Source organism: Orbicella faveolata, unplaced genomic scaffold (assembly GCF_042242905.1).
Source record: "Orbicella faveolata isolate gen_17 unplaced genomic scaffold, um_ofav_v1 contig_12, whole genome shotgun sequence".
Lineage (NCBI taxonomy): Eukaryota > Metazoa > Cnidaria > Anthozoa > Scleractinia > Merulinidae > Orbicella > Orbicella faveolata.
The window spans coordinates 27170001-27190000 of record NW_028301539.1 but is presented as its reverse complement, the minus strand read 5'-3'; the positions used below and the strand labels follow the sequence as shown (position 1 = coordinate 27190000).

The following is a 20000-nucleotide window of genomic DNA, read 5'->3' as shown; positions in this document are numbered from 1 at the left end:
GTATGAATAGATAAAAGAGGCTAAAATGAATGAAGTTCGCAGATACGTTAAGATGCGTAAATTTAAGATCAATAACATCATAATGAGATATATCTACGAGACAGAAAATAGGTTTGTGTCTTTCTTACGAGTCTTAGTAGCCGCTCTTTGCTGTGTACCATTGGAAATCCGCCAATCTGATTGGCTTAATCATCGTTTTTTACTCGCTGGTACACAAATCTTGCGCCGGCTGCTGTTGGAACTGAAAATTATTCTTAAATTTAGGCTTAAAAATACCCAAACTGTAGTTTTTGTCCTGTAATCCGGCTTTAGAGTGTCTACTAAAACAATTCGAAAACTCGCTATTGTTTTCTATGAGTGAGTCAACTCGACTACGTCTCGTTGATTATTCGCTAATAGAAAACTCGGGCTCGTGGTCAAATTGTTAAATAGAAACACGTGTGGACAGTTTGGGATCGACAAACGTCTGAAGACATTATAGATCCCCTTAATTTTCTCTTTATCTTTTCAGTAAGAGAGCTAAATATGAACGAAGGTAATAATGTCAGAAGGTTTTGGTGTTTGCCGTGGAGGTTTAGATGACTTATTTTCGGGAGGGCTATAATTATAATTTTACAGTATGTTGAACCAAGTTACAAATAATACACTAATTAAATTTACGATATCGCCAAGAAAAATATAAAAAAGGGAAAATGTAAACCTAAATTTAGGCGTGCTCAGTGACCAAAGAAGCTTAAAGGAGCGCAATAACTAATTTTGAGTTATTCTGGTCACGTGCAAAATTGCCTTTAAAGTGAAGGAAGCCTGAAAATAATTGTTTATTAAAACAGAAAAACACCAAAGGGTTAATTCTAATCCATACAGGAAAAAGGATGCTTAAGAATGGAGGAGATTAATTCGGATTAACGAAGAACTTGAAAAATTTACTTAACTTTTCAAGACGCGCAAACGAAGACGTACCTCGTTCAGTCAAGCTTTCGAGTCGGTCGCTCACGTACAAAGAACTGACATATAATATGACAAAAAAAGAATAGTAAAAGTGCAAAGTAAATATCAAATATAGTTATAATTAATATATATGTCCGCATTTATGAGAACAATGTCAAAGAAATCGCCCCCTGCTCCAAAGTAGACGATATAAAATTCAAAGGAACGTCCATCTATTTTTCTTGTTCTCCATTCTCTTATCTTCCGTTTCTTGCTCTTTTTTGGCTTTTTTTATTGCTTGGAGTGATTTTAAGGCCTTTAGGAGCCGTGGAATCAAAGTGCATATGGGTGATTTGGTGCAAAGCATTGGCACGGTTTTCATTAATCCAGTGACATGATTATTGGCACAGAATGTCCGAAACGATCAGGAAATGTCCTAGTTTAACTCCAGACGCTTTAGAAGGATCGACAGCAATTCGACACACTCATTGTTCGGCCTTTCGCCGGGTCATCCAGTCTTGTTACGTTGAGATAATACTGGCACAGAATGTCCGAAACGATCAGGAAATGTCCTAGTTTGGCTCCAGATGCTTTAGAAGGATCGACAGCAATTCGACACGTTCATTGTTCGGCCTTTCCGGGCCACCCAGTCTTGTTCCCTTTAGATCTATGTCTGGATTTATGAAAACCGTCTCTATACTTTGAACCAAATATTAATCAGCCATATGCACTTTGATTTAACGACTCCTTTTGGCCTTAAAGTCGCTCGAAGCGATAGCAAAAATTAAAAAAATAAAAAATAGGAAGAAGAGCAAGGAATGGAAGAGGAGGAAAATAAAAAAGACTGACATTCCTTTTCATCTTTATATCGTCTACTTTGGAGCAGGGTGCGATTTCTTTAACACTGTTTTCATAAATCCAGATTTATATATTAAGAAGAGCTTATCAAGTTGAGTACCTTGATAATATCTTAAATTAACTATAGCTATATTTGATATTTACTTTGCACTTTTTTCTATTCTTTTTTTTTTTGGAATATTCTATGTCAGTTGTTTGTACGCGGGCGGCAGACTCGAAAGCTTAAAAAAAAAGCTATGTCTTGGTTTGCACGTCTTGAAAAGTTAGAGAAATCCGAATTAACTTTACAGTATGTTGAACAAAGCTACAAATAATACACTAGTTAGAAAAAAATGATGTGTTGTACACGTATCTTAACATTATATCACGGATATTTCGTTTACGAATATACCACATCATGCTCCTTGGCTCGTTTGTAGCAAACTTTGAACATTTATAGCAATCGTCATGTACGTTTGCGAATCGTGATGAATTAACATGTCTTGATGTAAGAACCTGAATATTGGCCGAACAATATTTCTCTTTACTGAGTTCAAAAAAGGTAAATTTCTATATATATTGCGAATATTTATTGTATATTTCTTGCTTCTTGACGAATATATCACAAAGTGATCTTAGTCTTTAGTTTGTTTATATTATTACCTTTTAGAATAAACCGTCCAATAAAAAACTGTGAGGAGAAAGCAACAATTCTGTAGACAGTATAATTACAAGATCTAGCGCGAGTTAGTGACGTAATGAAGGCCCGACCAAAGAGAATTTACGTTTTGATACTCTAAATAAAAGAGCAGTCTTCACTTCTTCCTCTCGCAGTGTTTTCATAAATAAACGGCAACCATTTTCTCCAGTGAATTCATTTACTGATTACTGATTTCTTCTTGAGTTATAGAAACACCGTCGTGAAAGTTTGGGGGAATTCAGAGAAGCTCTCGATCTCGAATTGTCCACACGTGTCTCTATTTAACAATTAGACTAAGAGCCCGAGTTTTCTATGAGCGAAGAGTCAATGAGGCGTAGTCGACGATTTAACTATCACTCATAGAAAACTAGCGCGAGTAGTCTAATTGTTTTAGTAGACACTCTTAAGCCGGCTTACAACACAAAAACTACAATTTGTGTATTTTTAAGCCTAAAATTAAGAGTAATTTTCAGTTTCAAGAGAAGCCGGCGCACGAGTTGTGTATCAGCGAATAGAAAACGATGATTAAATCAATCAGATTGGCGGTTTTCCAATTTCGGTTTTCCAGATTCGATTTTTCCAATAGTACACAGCCAAGTGCACAGCATAAAATCTTAAATTTACGAATCCGTAAAGATGAAGCCACGTGGCTACTAAGACTCGTTAGAAACACTAAAACCTATTTTCTGTTTCGTAGATATATCTAATTATGATGTTATTGATCTTAAATTTACGCATCTTAACGTATATGCGAACTTCATTTTTAGCCTCTTTCATGTATTCATAGCTACACTGTATCTAAATATACTTTAGTGAATCTCAGTGTTTCTCAGTGAATCTCGATGTTGATCCAGTAATATCACTCTTATTCTATAAATAACCAATCTTCTTTCAAATGCATATGATATTTACCCCTTTTTTATGATATTCCCCCCGCATAAGCCTCCTTTCCAAGCTAGTTCCAATCCAATACCGAGAATGCGAACATGCTCTATTAACGGTGGCTGTCCGCAGCCAAAAAAGACAGGAACAAAGAATTTTCCTTCCACTTTCTTTTATGCGAGTGCAGTAACACGAAACAAACACACAGAAATCAATTAGCCTCGGCAATACAATCAAAATTAAATTGACCTTTGTGTTGCCTAGCGTGGCATTTATGTGCTACTGCTATGTCCTTAATCAAAGTCATAGATAAAGAAACCTAATTTTCACACAACTTAAGCAACGATGTTATTGCACATTTTGAAACAAGTGGTCGGAAACGAGGCGCACAGCCATTAAATCAAAACCCAGTGAGGGTTTCTGACCTCTGTTGTTCTGCAATTTTATACTTTTACTCTGACGCAAACATTCCTCGGATAATATACCTCCTCCATCCCGAAACTATGCCCATGGGCTTGACTTTAGACTTACACAGGTACTTGCAAACTGCAGACATAACTCCTTTTGGAAGTTGGATATCATGATGGTGCTTTGCGTTAGGCAAACAGGGGTCAACGCCCTGGCGAACAAGCTGGGCGACTTGTAAAATCGATTTTAAGCAAAAAGAACCTTCACCTGGGGAGACAAAAAAGACATTGGGAAGAATTTCAATTCAATTATCGAGTTCCTCGAGAAAGAAGTTATTAAAAATATCACATGAGGCTGTATGATGCAATAGAAATTGCGAGAGGGTGCAAATGTCAGGCGAAACGTCAGCTCTGACTGCGTCAATGAAGCCAAGACCAATACAAGTTTGTCTGCATGTAATAAAGAGATTGTTTCACGGATATTCCACTGTGCATAAACCAATCAGAAGCGAGCAGATAACTCGTGCCTCCGATTCAAGCCAAATATCAAATTTATTGTACCGGACGGAATTCGACATTTTCTGTGAAAATCCTAGACATCTTCGGTGATTTTTTGGCGTCAGTCATTCTGCGTCACTCTTTCGGTGAGGTATCCGTTAAGAGACCAAACATATCTGAAACGCAGAATTTCCCTTCGGAAATACCCCAATCTCATCGATTGAGGAAGAATTCCTCACGGTAACACCTCAACCTCTTGAAACACCCCTCCGAATATGAGCCCACTGAAAGGCCTTTTCAAGAAATATCATAGCCGAGGATTTATCATGAAATTTTACTACATGACACAGCAGTTAGCGTTCATATAAATACCAACAATGGTAAAACCTTTACTGCTAACGTGGTGGCTTCATACCAAACAAGGGTTCTCATACAAACCATCACGCTTGTTTCTGAATTTGTTTTCGCGAAAAAGCTTCCAGGTATCTGAAACATATATAGACAACGATTCGTTACAAGAAAAAAAGAACGACAATTTGAGGAATGTTCTTCGCGCACATGAGACAAATGACGTGTGAACAAGAGGTAGACTATCAGTTTAAAAAAAAGTACACTGAAGATCTCCAAACAGAAATCAATCCTTCATAATATTTTAAGCCAAACATACCTTCATTTACGCTGTTTGGTTGCTTTTCACTTCCTTGACTGATCTCTGTAAAAAAAATTAGCAAACACAGGACAAAAGTTGCAACAAACGTGTTAAGCGCAAACATTTTGACTGCATACGTCTTAAGCAAGTTACCAGACCAAGCTTTCCTTAGACTGGAGAACTACAGTTCTATATAAACACTGAACTGATATAGGCCCTGCCCATATGCTAGTCAAAACTGACCATAACAAGAAGATTGATTATTTACAGAATAAGAGTGATGTTACAAGATCAACATCAAGATTCTCTGAGAAACACTGAGATTCACAAAAGTATATTTAGATATAGAGTTGCTATGAATGTATGAAAGAGGCTAAAAATGAATGAAGTTCGCAATGATATTCGTTAAGATGCGTAAATTAAGATCAATAACATATATATCTACGAAATAGAAAATAGGTTTGTGCGTTTCTAACGAGTCTTAGTAGCCACTTGGCTGTGTACTATTGGAAATCCGCGAATCTGATTGGTTTAATCAGCGCTTTCTATTCGCTGCTACACAACTCTTGCGTCGGCTGCTCTTAAAATTATAATTATAACCCTCCCTAAAATAAATCATCTCAACCTCCACGGCAAACACCAAAATCTCCTGAAATTATTAATTTCGCTCATATTTAGCTCTTTTAAGTGCAAAAGAGATAAGGACAAAATTAAAGAAAACTACAAATTCTTCAGTCTGATCATAATCTTCACCTTCATAAAGTTTGAGAAGCGACCTAATCAAGTTTTACAGAAGGAGGCTCTGCCCCAAGGTCCAAATCTCTTCCCTTTTGTGTAGCGTTTTTTACAGAAAAGGTTACCCTTTCATATACATGTAGCTTCCAGCTTGAAACCCCTTTCACATACCTACAGTAGGCCCAATACATCTCTTTTCGTAGACAAATTAGCAATGAATGTTTAAAATCCTTGCCTCTTTGTCAAACCTCCCGCCTGATAAAAAGTGTACCTTGAGGCAATTATAGGGACTTGCCCCCCCCCCCCCCCGCTCCAGCTTGATGCAATACAAAATAAATAGGACATTGCAGACTGTAATGTAGACAATAAAAGTAACGATAATTCTCTTTCTTGGAAACGGAAATCACATTATTTTATTCCTATCTTGGCAACTTCGTTAATTTTACTAGCAATGCAGAAATATTCAAAACAATTGTTGACAGGTACAAGTAATATCTATTTCAAGTTTTGATTCCAATTGTTTCTAGAAGAAAAATTAAATTATACGTACATCACCAGCCACTATGCCTGTTTGAATCTCTCTCGTAAAAAGTAGATCTACGCAGTCTCTTGGATGCTAATTTGTCTACTTTCCGTCACTTAAATCTTAGGACATATTTACTCGATCGTGGAGGCTGACTTGTATACCATTCATGAAGAAATGTTCTCTCTGGTCGAACTGAAGTAAGCTCATTTGAAAACACAAATTAAATTACGGGTTTCGAATTTAAGATACGAGTACCGCCAGAATTTCAATGCGTACATAAAAAATAATACAATACAGAAACAGGCTACGTTAGACTTACCTTGGACTCTACAAGGAGCTATGAGCCTAATATAGTAAGTAAGTAAGTAAGTAAGTAAGTAAGGAAGGAAGGAAGGAAGGAAGGAAGTAAACTTTATTTGATAAGTAGGTTGTAGAGGGGATTTGGCAGCCGAAGGGTTGATGTGGACCCACTATACACAAAATATAAAATTTTACAAACACGAAAGATATTAACAAAAGAATAAGAACTATGTACAAGGGAAAATTAATAATCATATATAAAAAGTCAAAAGTCATTTTTAACGCCTAGACGAGGCAAATACTCATGAAATTCAGTCTTCAAGTTGGTCATAGCCCCAATTCGAACTGATTCGAGGTCAACTCCACTTGAATTTAGCGAAACACCTAATATAAACGCTTTGAGCAGTAACCGCGCAAACAGGATAGCGAACGCTTACTATTCCAATATGGCGTCGGGCTTGGTTACTATTCGACCATGGCGTCAGGCTCGGTTACTATTCCAATATGGCGTCGGGTTCGATTACTATTCCAGCATGGCGTCGGGCTCGGGCGCTCTCGTTCGGGCCGACCAATTACGAGCAGTGTCTACCCCTGAGTGAATGAGTGAGTGAGTGAGTGAGTGACACATTTGCATATCGGAGTCCCCGAAACAAGCTTGTTTCTACGCTTCGCGTATTCAGAAGTTCAAAAATGATTGCAATTGACAATACTTTACATTTCCTCTTTTATTGCTTATTGCGTTCGACGAAGGAGAACGCATAGTATTTCGATCGTTTTTTCCCGCGGGATTTACGATGTCCCGCGGTTATCGATCGCGATGCCATGCCATTTCAGGGTTTGGACGCCATCTTGGACTGGGTGGCTGGCGTGGCACAAATGGTCTCGATCTCACGTGAATTATCTTTTTGGCCGCCGCGAACTGGTAGGTAATAATAATGGCGCCTTGCGGGCCAAATCTACAAGCGTCAAAGGTCTTGTTTTCATTCCTAACATGGAGAAATTACTGCTTTGAGATTTATAATAGAAAGGAAAAATATACAAATCAATGTTCAGGTGGCCTCAGAATGGAAGATCAACGAGTACAGAGTTCTCGAACCATGACGATCGGTTGAACGCTTTCAAGTAATTTTTGGATATCGATCGCGGATTTAAAGCAGTTTCCCGGACTTTAGAAAACAAAAAATAGTGATGTACAGCATTATTTCGAAGTTGAATTCAACTTTTGGAACGATTGGTAACGACACGGCCGATAAAATCACTGCAAAAGTCGGAGAAGTCGTCGGCACTACTCAAGCTTTCGCTTTAGCGTGAAGAATTGATTTGAACATGTTGATGTGCAGCGAAGCACGTCTGCGAAAATTTTGAAATTTTTGTTGCTTTTCCATAGCTGTCTTCGCCTCGGCGTGAATGAAAATTTATTGTTAGCTCTCTTTTCGTTTGGTTCCGTGTATTTAGGAGTTTAGGTTATATATGTTATATATAATACAAGAATGGAAATTGTTCGTTTTGTCCTCCGAAGTCAATAATTAACTTATGTGCCCTGTTCAATTTTCTCGGCTTCTGTTGGGCATTTTGTCGCGCGGCAAAGAAGTAATATAATTTCATGTTTTCTTATTAGTTTTACATATCAGGTTGAGTTCTTTTTGTTGATATCTCTTTTAAAGTTTTGGTCCTTCATTTATTCAATTCTAATTAAGCACTTGATCTTGAGTGTGTGCTAATTTAACGTTCCAGCGTGTGAACTGGAGTGTGCCAAACACCTAATTTCTCATGAATTTGTGTAAGAATTACAATAAAGTGTCCTTTCGGTGCAGAAGTGAACAATGTTATTCAAAATATGTGTTCGTCATGAAAACCAACAAAAATAAATTGGACTTCAAGACTTATATTTATTCCGAAAATCTATGTAGCGTAGTGATAGATTCCATGCAAATATTAGATGTACTATGGAAATTATTGCAATAATTGTTTGAAGAGAGCCATGTTGTTTCCTGGAGACGGGTGTTAATGGAGACTTATCCTGGGGTTGGCTAAGTGAAAGTCTTTAATTCCGTAGGATGTTCGTGGCACCGGCAGTGGTGATTGCTTTTTTTAAGTCTGTTTCACATCAGCTCTATGAAACTGCAGATTTGCACTTCAAAATTCGCATGGCTGGAATTGAGTACAGAACAATATGTTCAGAGTATGGGCAAAAATTACACACAGCAAATGTCAAAACCAGGAACGTGGTGTGACAATATAATTATCCAAGCAGTATCCAATGCTTTTAACTTTATTGACTCGAACGCACTCAGCTAATCCATGATTCTTACTAATATATAATGCATTAGTCTTAAAGGATTAAGTTATTTAGGAGTTATTTTATCGTTAAATATAATCGGATTTCTCGTGAAATGTAACCCAAATCGTGATTTACCCGAATAATTAACCGTTAAGCGAGATTATTTTGTTAATTTGCCGTGATTGTTTTATTTTCCATGAAACATGAGCTAGTCCTCAACCGACAATTTCAATCCCTTTACTGCCTTCTACAATCATGGAGTTGGGTTTGAATTCATTGTTTCCTCCACCCAGGACTTAAGAGCCAACACGTCAGAATACACTCCGAATCTATTTGGACGCGCACAACCAACGCCCCAGCTGACGATACCCATAAGATACCACTTGCTATTTCTTGGACAGACCAGCGGACCTCCACTGTCTCCTTGGCATGCATCAACTCCTCCCTGAGAGAAACCTGCACAGCGCATGCGTTCCGTAACGGGCAATCCGAGGTCGCTGTATGCTCGTCGACAAGTGTCACGTGGTACAAGAGGAACTTGGGCTTGCTGCAAAATCTAACATAAAAATGGCATAGATTTTATAGTCTTATTCGCTTCATACCTTGCGCAGTGAATGAATGTCTCTTCCAGCTCAACTCATTTGTGGATTTTACAACCGCTTATCATGAATATCGTGAATACAAGTCATATTTACCTGTGCAATATTTCCCTGCTCCCGTGTATCGCCCCATCCAGTGACATAGCAATTAGTTCCAGGAGGAAAATCCTTCGTGGGCAGACATACAGGTCTTACGTTACTGTTGAACGTGATTGGTTTCTTTAATTTGATCAATGCCACGTCATAGTCGGGCCCAGTCACTGGCGGGTTATATTTAGGATGTATGATGATTTGGTCAATTGGGATAACTTGCTCGGTTCCGTCCGCTTTACGAAGATCATGTTCACCTGTTACACAGATAAAGGTGTAGTTAGAAAACAAATTTAATCCATAGAATAGAGCCATAAATGGGAATATTTCAAGACTTGTGTTCGAGCTTTGAGCCTTTCGCGTTGATAACTCTGAAACGTAGAAACGTTTTTCAGTCTACAAAACGGATATTAAATGCTGTCAAAGATAGAGTAAAAAGGAATCCGCTACTTTTCATGGTCTACGTTCAAAGAAGCTGTAGAAAGTAATTGCAGAATATATACATATATATCTAAACCTTAACGTGAAACGGCTATTAAACATTTAAAATATTCTCATGTTATTATGTCATTACTTAACAAATGGAGAAGCCTAAGCCGTGTGTTACACTGTGATAAAACACGACGCGCGTTTGAGAACACAAGGAAAATGTAGAAAACACGAGCCGCAAACGAGTGTTTTCTTCATTTCTCGAGTGTTCGCAAATGTCCGGAGTGTGTTATCACAGTGTAATACACTGCTTAGGCTTCTTCATTTTGCTTTTTATGTAGAGGTAATGTGGCGAAAAACAATAACACCCGTTTTCTGTGTGATATTCTCTGATAAAAGACGGGTTTTCGACCAATCAGAGCGCCCGCAGGGTCCTATCTATATTATAAAGTACGATAAAGAAGTGTGTCCTTACCTACGGTCAGAGTAAAAGTCGCGGGATCTTTTCCAAAATCGAAACAGTGAGCGGCGGTAACGACCCAGTACGGGGTAAGAATGGAGCCCCCACACCAAACAGGACCCTGAAACGCCTTATTGTCCAATAACACTTGCCATGGCCAAGACCCTGGCTGGGCGTCTGTGCCCCCTACAATTCTGGAACCGGCCTTTTTCGTGCCACACTGCACGTTCCCTAGAGATGAAAGAGAGTTGAAGGTGTAGAGTTGTCAACGTACAAAACACAAAATTCTAACTGACAACTGAAAGTGTCGAGTGCGAGAAATTTCTTTTCGAGCTAATCTAGCAAACTCAAAGGCAGGGTAGACCATTAGATTATTAGATTATCGATGGAGGATGGGGCGGGGGAGGGGAGTGGGGAATGCATGAAATTTAGATGCTCGATATTCTTTATTCTTCTTCCAACGATGCAGGCGTTTTCGTTTTCAAGTCTGCGCTATATGATTTTTCTATAATCTGAAGCGCCTACGTACCCTAAATAATCTAATAATCTACCCCTAATATAGGCTCGTTTACCGTCACTCTCTTGCGTTCGGTCTTAGTTCCTTCCCGAGAAGAATTCGGCGGAGGAGCGCGGGCTCGTTTCCCGAACAGCGGCTGGAGAATCGAGCCGACCCCTAATACTGTAATCGACCTATCAGTATGCAAAGAATTTAATACCGATGTGTAACGGAAAAAGCCGCAAGGATGGAGAAATACGCGTATTCAAAGTCACAATTGGTGTTCTCGTTGCTGCTGATTGGTTGAAACAGGCAACATGGCTCCTCGGTTTGATTTTCGCTCCTTGCATGAGGCCTAGGTTTATTAACCAATCGGAGAACAGCAAATTTAAACCCCACAGCCATCGCATCATGTTTTTGACATTCTATTGCAACTCGATCTCTATTTCAGTGAAACTGTATTATTTCTTACTTGGTGGCCGTCCAGCTTCAGGCAATAGCCATGGCCACTGCGAAGCTAAAACAAGAAAAGACAGAAAATTTTAGTAAATGGTACTTTTGCAGTGTCGTGTTTCACTTGGTTGCATAAAGATTATTTGAGTAATCCTGTATGTAAAGTAGGCGAAATTAATGTGTAAATCTGTTTTGCGTAATCACGGTCCACACCGAGCTCTCAACATATGTAAACTGAATGTAAAGCAGACGATTCGTTTCATACTGAACAATTACCGTCATATTTCTATGGTACCTCTGACTGTACAGTTTGTCTGCCAGAATTTGCAGACCACTTTGTTTTAAAACTGCTATATCTTCCCTTCCTCGGTCGTTGGTGTCTTAAATACCGAGTTGTTCGAAAGAGTTACGTCTTTACTCTTTACTTCGTTACGTCATTGCCCATCATCCGTACAGCGAGACCAGTACGCGAGCAAATCAATAAGCCATTTAGTTCGTATTCCCGGTATTGGACTGAAACTGGCTTGTAACTGAGGCTAATGCAGGAATTCATTTTAAATACATATGACATTTACTTCAATGATATTCCCCCCCACCTCATAAGCCTCCTTTCCAAGCTAGTTCTAGTCCAATACCGAGAATGCGAATATGGTCTATTAACGGTGGCTGTCCGCAGCCAAAAAAGACGAGAAGAAAGAATTTTCCTTCCACTTTCTTTTGTGCAAGTGCAGTAACATAAAACAAACACACAGAAATTAATTCGCCTCGACAATAAAATCAACATTGAATTTACATTAGTGTTGACTTATGTACATATCCGTAATCAAAGTCATAGATAAAGAGACCTAATTTTCACACAACCTAAGCAACGATGTTGCTCATTTTGGAAAAACTAGTCGAAAACGAGGCGCACAACCACTAAGTCAAAACCCAGTGAAGGTTTCTGACCTCTGCTGTTCTACAATTTTATACTTTTGCTCTGACGCAAACATTCCTCGGATAATATACCTCCTCCATCCCGAAACTATGCCCATGGGCTTGACTTTAGACTTACTTATGTACTTGCAAACTGAAGACATAACTCCTGGTGGAAGTGGGATATCATGATGGTGCTTTGAGTTAGGCAAACAGGGATTGACGCCCTGGCGAACAAGCTGGGCCACTTGTAAAATTGATTTTAAGCTAATACCACCGTCATCTGGGGAGACAAAAAAACGTTGAGAAGAGCTTCATTTCAATGATCGAGTTCTTCGAAAAAGAAGTCATTAAAAATATCACATGAGGCTGTGCGATGCAATCGAAATTACGAGAGGGTGCAAATGTCAGGCGAAAAGTCAGCTCTGACTGCGTCACTGAAGCCAAGACCAATCCAAGTTTATTTGCATGTATTAAAGGATAGTTTCACGGATATAGCCCACCCAGTTCGACTGTGTATAAACCAATCAGCGGCGAGCAGATAACTCGTGCCACCGATTCAAGCCAAATATCAAATTTGATGTACGCAACGGAATTCGACATTTTCCGTGAAAATCCTTAGACATCTTCCGTAATTTTTGGGCGTCAGTCATTCTGAGTCAATCACTCTTTCCACGAGGTATCCATTAAGGGACCAAAAATTTCTGAAACGCAGAATTTCCTTTCGGTAAGATCCCAAATTTTACTACATGACACAGCAATTAGCGTTCGTATAAATACCAACAATGGTAAAACCTTTACTGCTAACGTGGTGGCTATACTTCATACTAAACAAGGGCTCTCATACAAACCGTCACGCTTGTTTCTGAATTTTTTTTCGCTAAAAAGCTTCAAGGTATCTGAAACATATATAGACAACGATTCATTACAAGAAAAAAAAAACACGAAAATTTGAGGAATCTTCTTCACGTACAACAGACAAATGACGTGTGAACAAGAAGTTGACTATCAGTTTAAAAAAACACTACGCTGAAGATCTCCAAACAGAAATCAATCCTTCATAGTATTTCAAGCCAAACATACCTTCATTTACGCTGTTTGGTTGATTTTCACTTCCTTGACTGATCTCTGTAAAAGAAATAAGCAAAACCAGGACAAAAGTTGCAACAAGCGTATTAGACGCCAACATTATGCCTGAATACGTCTTTCGTAAGTTACCAGAGCAAGTTTGCTTTAGACTGGAGAACAACAACTGTATATATACACTGTCCTGATATGGGCCTGCCCCGCATATACTAGTCAAAACTGACCATAACAAGAAGATTGGTTATTTATAGAACAAGAGTGAAAATACTAGATCAACATCAAGGTTCACTGAGCCGAGAAACATTGAGATTCACAAAAGTATATTTAGATACAGTGTAGCTATGAATACATGAAAGACGCTAAAAATGAATGAAGTTCGCATATACGTTAAGACGCGTAAATTTAAGATCAATGATATCATAATAAGATATATTTACGAAACAGAAAATAGGTTTGTGTGTTTCTAACGAGTCTTAGTAGCTACTTAGCTGTCTACTATTGGAAATCCGCCAATCTGATTGGTTTAATCATAGTGTTCTATTCGCTGATACACAACTCTTGCGCCGGCTGCTCTTGAAACTGAAAATTACTCTTAATTTTAAACTAGTTTTTTTGTGCTGTAATCCGGCTTAAGAGTGTCTACTAAAACAATTAGACTACTAGCCCTAGTTTTCTATGAGTGATAGTTAAATCGACTACGTCTCATTGACCTTCGCTCATAGAAAACTTGGGCTTGTAGTCTCATAGCTAAATAGAAACACATGTGGACAGTTTGAGATCGAGAAACGCTGTGTTTCCACAGTTTTTCTGAGTTCTCCCAAACTTTCATTAGTGTTTCTATAACTCAAGAGGAAAGCAGTAAAGATTACACTAGAGGAAATTTTTTTGTGTTTATTTACGAAAACACTGTAAGGGAAAGAAGGGGAGATTACTTTTTCATTTCTAGTATCAAAACGTAAAGTTTCTTTGGTTGCGCCATCATTACCTCACCAACTCGAGCTAGATCTTGTAGTTATACAGTCTTACAGATTTGTAGCTTTCTGCTCACAGATTTTTACTGGACGGTTAAAAAGTATAATATAAACAAACCTAAACAAAGATTACATCGTGATATGTTCTTCAAGATGCATGAGATTCACAATCAATATTCGAAATTATATAAATTTACCTTTTTGAACTCAGCCAAGAGTGATATAGTTCGGCCATTATTAAGGTTCTTACATCAAGACATGTCATTTCATCAAGAACATGAAGATTGCTATAAATGTACAAAAGTTGCTATAAACGAGCCAAAGTGAATAATATGGTCGGTTCTTAAATTAAATATCAGTGATATTATGTGAAGATACAGTGATAAAACACATCATTCTTCCGAATAGTGTATTATTTGTAGCTTGGTTTAACATACTGTAAAAGTATGATTATAGCCCTCCCGCAAAGAAGTCATTTCAACTCCATAAGCAGACGCCAAACTCGTACTGACGTTATTAGCTTCGCTCATATTCAGCTCTTTTACTAAAAAGGGAACTATAATGACTTGAGACAGATCCAGTTTTTATAAAGTTTGTTTATAGGATGAGTTCGCCAGTGTTCATCTTCACGTCGTTATATTTAACTGAGTCTTGTGCATTTGAAGTTTTGAAAACAGCATTCCTTCCAAACATAAAGCTCACCAAGAAAACTTTTTGTGTAAACCCAGGTCTCATTTTCTGCACTTTCATTTATTTGCACTATTTACAAATCTTGCGCTAATTATGTTAGGATATCACCAAGAAAATAGGTCTTGTAGTTATACAGTCTACAGGATTGTGGCTTTCTGCTCACAGATTTTATTGGACGGTTTATTTTAAAAGGTAATAATATAAATAAACTAAAGGCTAAGAATACTTTGTGATATATTCGTCAAGATGCAAGAAATACACAATCAATATTCGCAATATATATCTGACCGAATTCGCAAAAACATGCCCGCATTGACTCAAAGACAGTCCCACCCGCCAGAAGTCCTCTGACCACCCACCCCCTTCCTGGCTAGAAGATTGGCCCGTCACGCATGCAAGTGGCGTGGACCACTCCAGCAGGGTGCCATGTCAACACAGAAGCCTCAAACAAGGTCAAACAACTGAGTAAAACACCCAGAAACACAGTCAATATCAATGTTATTTAGCGCTGAAAACTCAAAGTCTAGCTATCTAGGGGTGTCAGTACAAGGCACCCTCCCCTCCTTCCTGCTTTTCACAGCTGGCCACCAGCAAACCACCAGCAGATTGGCCAGTACCAGGGCCATGTGCCCAGCCTGGCCTTGAGGGAGCCCCCCCCCCCCCCCCGCTGGGTTTAAGGCCGCTAGCTTAGCCTGGATTCGGGCAGCCCGAGTCCAGGAGCAAACCTATAGTTAGCGGCCGTGTTTTTGCGAAATCTCTCAGATGTAAATTTACTTTTTTTGAACTCAGTAAAGAGTAATATTGTTCGGCCAATATTCAGGTTCTTACATCAAGACATGTTAATTCATCACGATTCGCAAACGTGCATCACGATTGCTATAAATGTCCAAAGGTTGCTTTAAACGAGCCAAGATGTATGATATGGTAGATTCGTAAATTAAATATCAGTGATATAATGTTAACACACGTGATAAAACACATCATTTTCTCCTGAATAGTGTATTATTTGTAGCTTTGTTTAACATACTGTAAAATTAATTTGGATTTCCTTAACTTTTCAGGACGCGCAAACCAAGACATGGCTTTGTTTTTAAGCTTGCGAATTTGCCGCTCACGGGCAAACAACTGACATATAATATTGCAACAAAAAAAGAAAAAAAGAATAGAAAAAAGTGCAAAGTAACACGTGGAAAATGGGGGAATAGATCCCCGTTTTCAAGAAAGGAGATAAAGCCGACCAGGGAAATTACCGCCCTATAACGTAACAGTTCTGAACTCTGTTGATAGAGTATTCGAATTATTACTTTCCAAGCAAATCACGAAAACCATGAATCTACATCTATAACAGAAAATGTCCGCCTACAGAAAAACACATAGCTGCGAAACTACATTAATAAGGCCAACAGAGGACTGGAAAATGGCTGCCGATAATAAAGGGTACGTGACTGTTCTGTCCACCGATATGAGCAAAGGTTTTGATTCGCTGCACCCGCACTAATGATTCAGAAACTGAAAGCATACGGCTTTTCCGAAACATCGCTGAATCCTTTGCGATCCTTTCTTGAGCGCAGCAGAAACAAAGTCAAACGACAAGAAGCGCACAGCGCATGGAAAGAACAAACAAGGGCGTGTCCGTAAGGCTCCTCCTTCGGTCCTCTACTCTGGAACTTGTTCCGAAATGATCTTCGCTACATAGGCAGTCTGCTAATCTATTTATGTATGCTGATGACCATCAATTATACACTAATGATAATGATATACAGAGGGCCGCCCAAACTCTTAGGAGACAAATAGAGGCAGAGTCACAATGGTAAAAGGAAAACCTACTGCAAGCCAACCCTCAGAAGTACCAGATCCTTATCATTGATCGGCAACCTTCCAGGAGAACTCCTGTGTATGGATTGACGATGGAATTCGATGGACATGAAGTCAAAGTCGATGAAGTCAAATCATCTGATTATCTCAAAATTTTCGGCGTAGCCACTGATAACAAACTGACATTTAGAGAACACATCAGTGATATTTGCAAGAAAACGAGCTTTAAGGTTGGGGTATTATTGAGACTACGTAATTTGATTCCATGGTCCGAAAAGTTACAGCTGTACAAGTCTTACATTTTGCCCCACCTACCATGTCGTGATATCGTATGACACTTTTGGAAATCACCCGATAAGAAGAAAATGGAGTGAATTCAAGAGCGCGCACCCGGGGCAGTCTTTAAGGTTGTTCCCCAGTATTGCACTGCGCATCATTACTGCGCATAATTTCACGCGTGATTAGCGCGCGCGCATTAAAAAACGAACATGGGGACCCCTCACTTTTATTTCAAAATTTAAGTTCCTATAATATAAACAATCAATAGGCAAAGTTTCACAAAATCTCAGTGCAGGTTCTATTTCAGTGGAATGACCACCTACAGTGAGCTACTAACAAGAGCAGGTCTATCAAGTCTGTACTAACAACGGTTACAAAACATCGCTATTTTCATGTATAAAGTGAAAAACGGACTCGTGCCCATTCACATAACATAAATATTCAATGGTACCCCGAGACGATGCAATCTGAGGAACGCTGATTTTAATATTCTACGTTTTCGCACAGTGCGTTATGGAAAACATTCTTTACGATATTTTGGGGCCCATCTTTGGAACAAACTAGACAAAACTGATAGAGAGTCAGAAGACTAATGTTAAGAGTTTTAAAAAAACAGTATTAAAAGTAAAGACCTATCACACTAAATAGATAATTGTAAGAACTGTGATATATGCTGCAAGGCCGCTTTAAATTTTACATATTACACATATTTGATATCTTTTAAGCTTTTATATCTTACTAAGTTCATATATTTCATTGACTTATTTATTTATTTATTTATTCATTTTATACATTATTCATTAAATTGTAAATAAAATTTAACTGAAGATTAGGTATATTGTATTGTGTAAATAGTGCCCCCAGTTAGTTTTTTCTCTTGTTTCCGTAGGAAAACCCGAGTCATAAAATGCAAGCGGTTTGGTCGCCAAAAGGGGGATCATGGTCCCAGGCGTTCCATGCGTAGACCATGGAAACTGGGGACGAGAAAAGCGACATTGCTCGCTCTTTGTGACAGAATGGGGTGTTTTGCGAAGACACTTTTGCTGAGAATCGCCCCTTATACGTTCATCTCGCATACAAAGAAGTCGATCGTATTCGGAAAGGGTCGGTCCGCGAATTATATTGCTTGAAAGCCAGCCGGGTAAGCAAAGGTCAAGCTCGAAACGTTCTCGTGGGATAACAACTGAGCCGATCGCGGTATGAGTTCAAACTACGGAAACAATGACAAAAAATAGGCAGTCAATGATTGCATGTGGCTACTGCTGTTGTTATTTAGCACATCGCAGTAAAACAAATCATACTGCAATAAAACGAGCTAAATACGAAAACGTTTTTGGACTGGTAGCTCATTAAAAACATGAGATTTGTTTCTTGCACTGCGCTAAGTATGTCGATCTGCAAATTTGTAACGATAAGACTTTCGGCAACTTGAATTAAATATCTTACCTCCAAGTTAGTTGGCTTTCTAGTAGGGTGCAGGAAAAAAAAAATAACGTGTGATTTTGGAGGCAAATTGTGCTGGAAAATTAAAACTTCTATTGTGCGAGAAATTGTGAGGAATTATTGACGAGCCAACAAGATGTTCTTGCCAAGTCCTAAGGAAAATCTGCATTGACGATAGTTTAGCCAAATTTATTTCACTAGAAGTTCAAATATATTTAGCAGTATTAGCAATCGCCAATTCTTTTAGACAACTGTGTCTGACTGCTTAACTGAAATCATGTTGCGTGACATGAACTAAACGAGTATGAAACCAAATTAAATAGCAAAACAGAATGCCGCATCTCCCCTTATAAATGAGTTCCCTTTTAAAAATACTCTTGCCTTGATTCAATAAAAATATATAGGTTAAATATTTCTTCATAAACTGCGTTAATGGGAGCAAATTCTCGGAAGTTATCCGCAAAAAACACAGCTTGAAAGTTTATGCAAATTAGGTGCAATGCAATTTGCGCCTTGTCATACGGCTGTTGTTTTGGCGAAGGAGTTCATCTATTCGCCCTCCAAAGGATATATGACTCCTGAAGAGGGTTTAAGATCGCAACACGGCAAAGATGTTTAGCTGCACAATTTACTCTGTTCGCCAAGACCAGTAAACGAACTTTGTAGAAGTTCTGCTAGCATGTACAAAATGTAATCGCCATAAGTTGTAAAAAGACCTCGAAAATTCTTTGCAAACATGTACAAGTTCTCCATAAATGCGTAGACAGCTGTGCTTCATTCTTGAACCAAAATGGTTTAAACTCACAACTTGCGATTTGGATTAGGGATATACTCAACGAAGCAACTTGAACAGTAAATTTCTAAGCGGAACTCTTGTGCTAAAATATCCTAATTCTTTAATTTGTTTTTATTGTGTCCAATACGCGTTTTCGTGAAGCACGATTTGATACTGCGGTGCTAAGCTCGAGTAAACGCTCTTAGAGCGTCTAGTTTTAAGCTAAATACTACTGAAACTGTAATAAAGTCATTCATTCAGTCATTCAGTCATTCATTCATTTCATATCAAATATAGCTATAATTAATTTAAGAGATTATCAAGGTACCTACCTTGATAATGTCGTGCTAATATATAAATCTGGATTTATGAAAACGGTGTTAAAGAAATCGCACCCTGCTCCAAAGTAGACGATATAAAAATGAAAAGGAATGTCAGTCTTTTTTTTCCTCTTCTCTCTTATCTTCCTTTTCTTGCTCTTCTCTCTATTTTTTTTTAACTTTTTATTATTATTTTTTTTATCGCTTCTAGTGACTTTAAGGCCAAAAGGTGTCATAGAAGCAAAGTACGTATGGGTGATTAATATTTGGCCCAAAGTATTGACACGGTTTTCATAAATCCAGACACAGATCTCAACGGAACAAGACTGGATGACCCGGAAAGGCCGAGCAATGAGCGTGTCGAATTGTTGTCGATCCTTCTTAAGCATCTGGAGCCCGGGGGGCGGGGGTATGCGGCCCGCTTCCCAAAACCCTTA

The 20000-nt window shown here is 38.5% G+C and overlaps 2 protein-coding genes and 1 pseudogene across 2 annotated transcripts in view; 1 reads left to right on the top strand and 2 right to left on the bottom strand.

Moving 5' to 3' along the window:
- LOC110062979 (chymotrypsinogen B-like) overlaps window positions 1-4739 on the bottom strand; it is a 22424-nt gene extending 17685 nt beyond the window's left edge. The window contains exon 1 of the transcript XR_016205639.1: window positions 4690-4739. The gene's annotated coding sequence lies outside the window, so the exon portion shown is untranslated. The remainder of the gene's footprint in view (window positions 1-4689) is intronic.
- A 3978-nt stretch (window positions 4740-8717) lies between these two features.
- Window positions 8718-13413, bottom strand: LOC110062978 (chymotrypsinogen B-like). Its single transcript, XM_020769925.2, has 7 exons — window positions 13268-13413; window positions 13036-13083; window positions 12324-12467; window positions 11289-11333; window positions 10336-10551; window positions 9438-9688; window positions 8718-9298 (listed from the first exon to the last, which is right to left on the bottom strand). Exons 1-7 carry the CDS (start codon window positions 13371-13373, stop codon window positions 8996-8998), a joined length of 1113 nt encoding a protein of 370 aa, XP_020625584.2. The 5' UTR covers window positions 13374-13413; the 3' UTR covers window positions 8718-8995.
- A 3425-nt stretch (window positions 13414-16838) lies between these two features.
- LOC149117402 (uncharacterized) overlaps window positions 16839-20000 on the top strand; it is a 5665-nt pseudogene continuing 2503 nt past the window's right edge.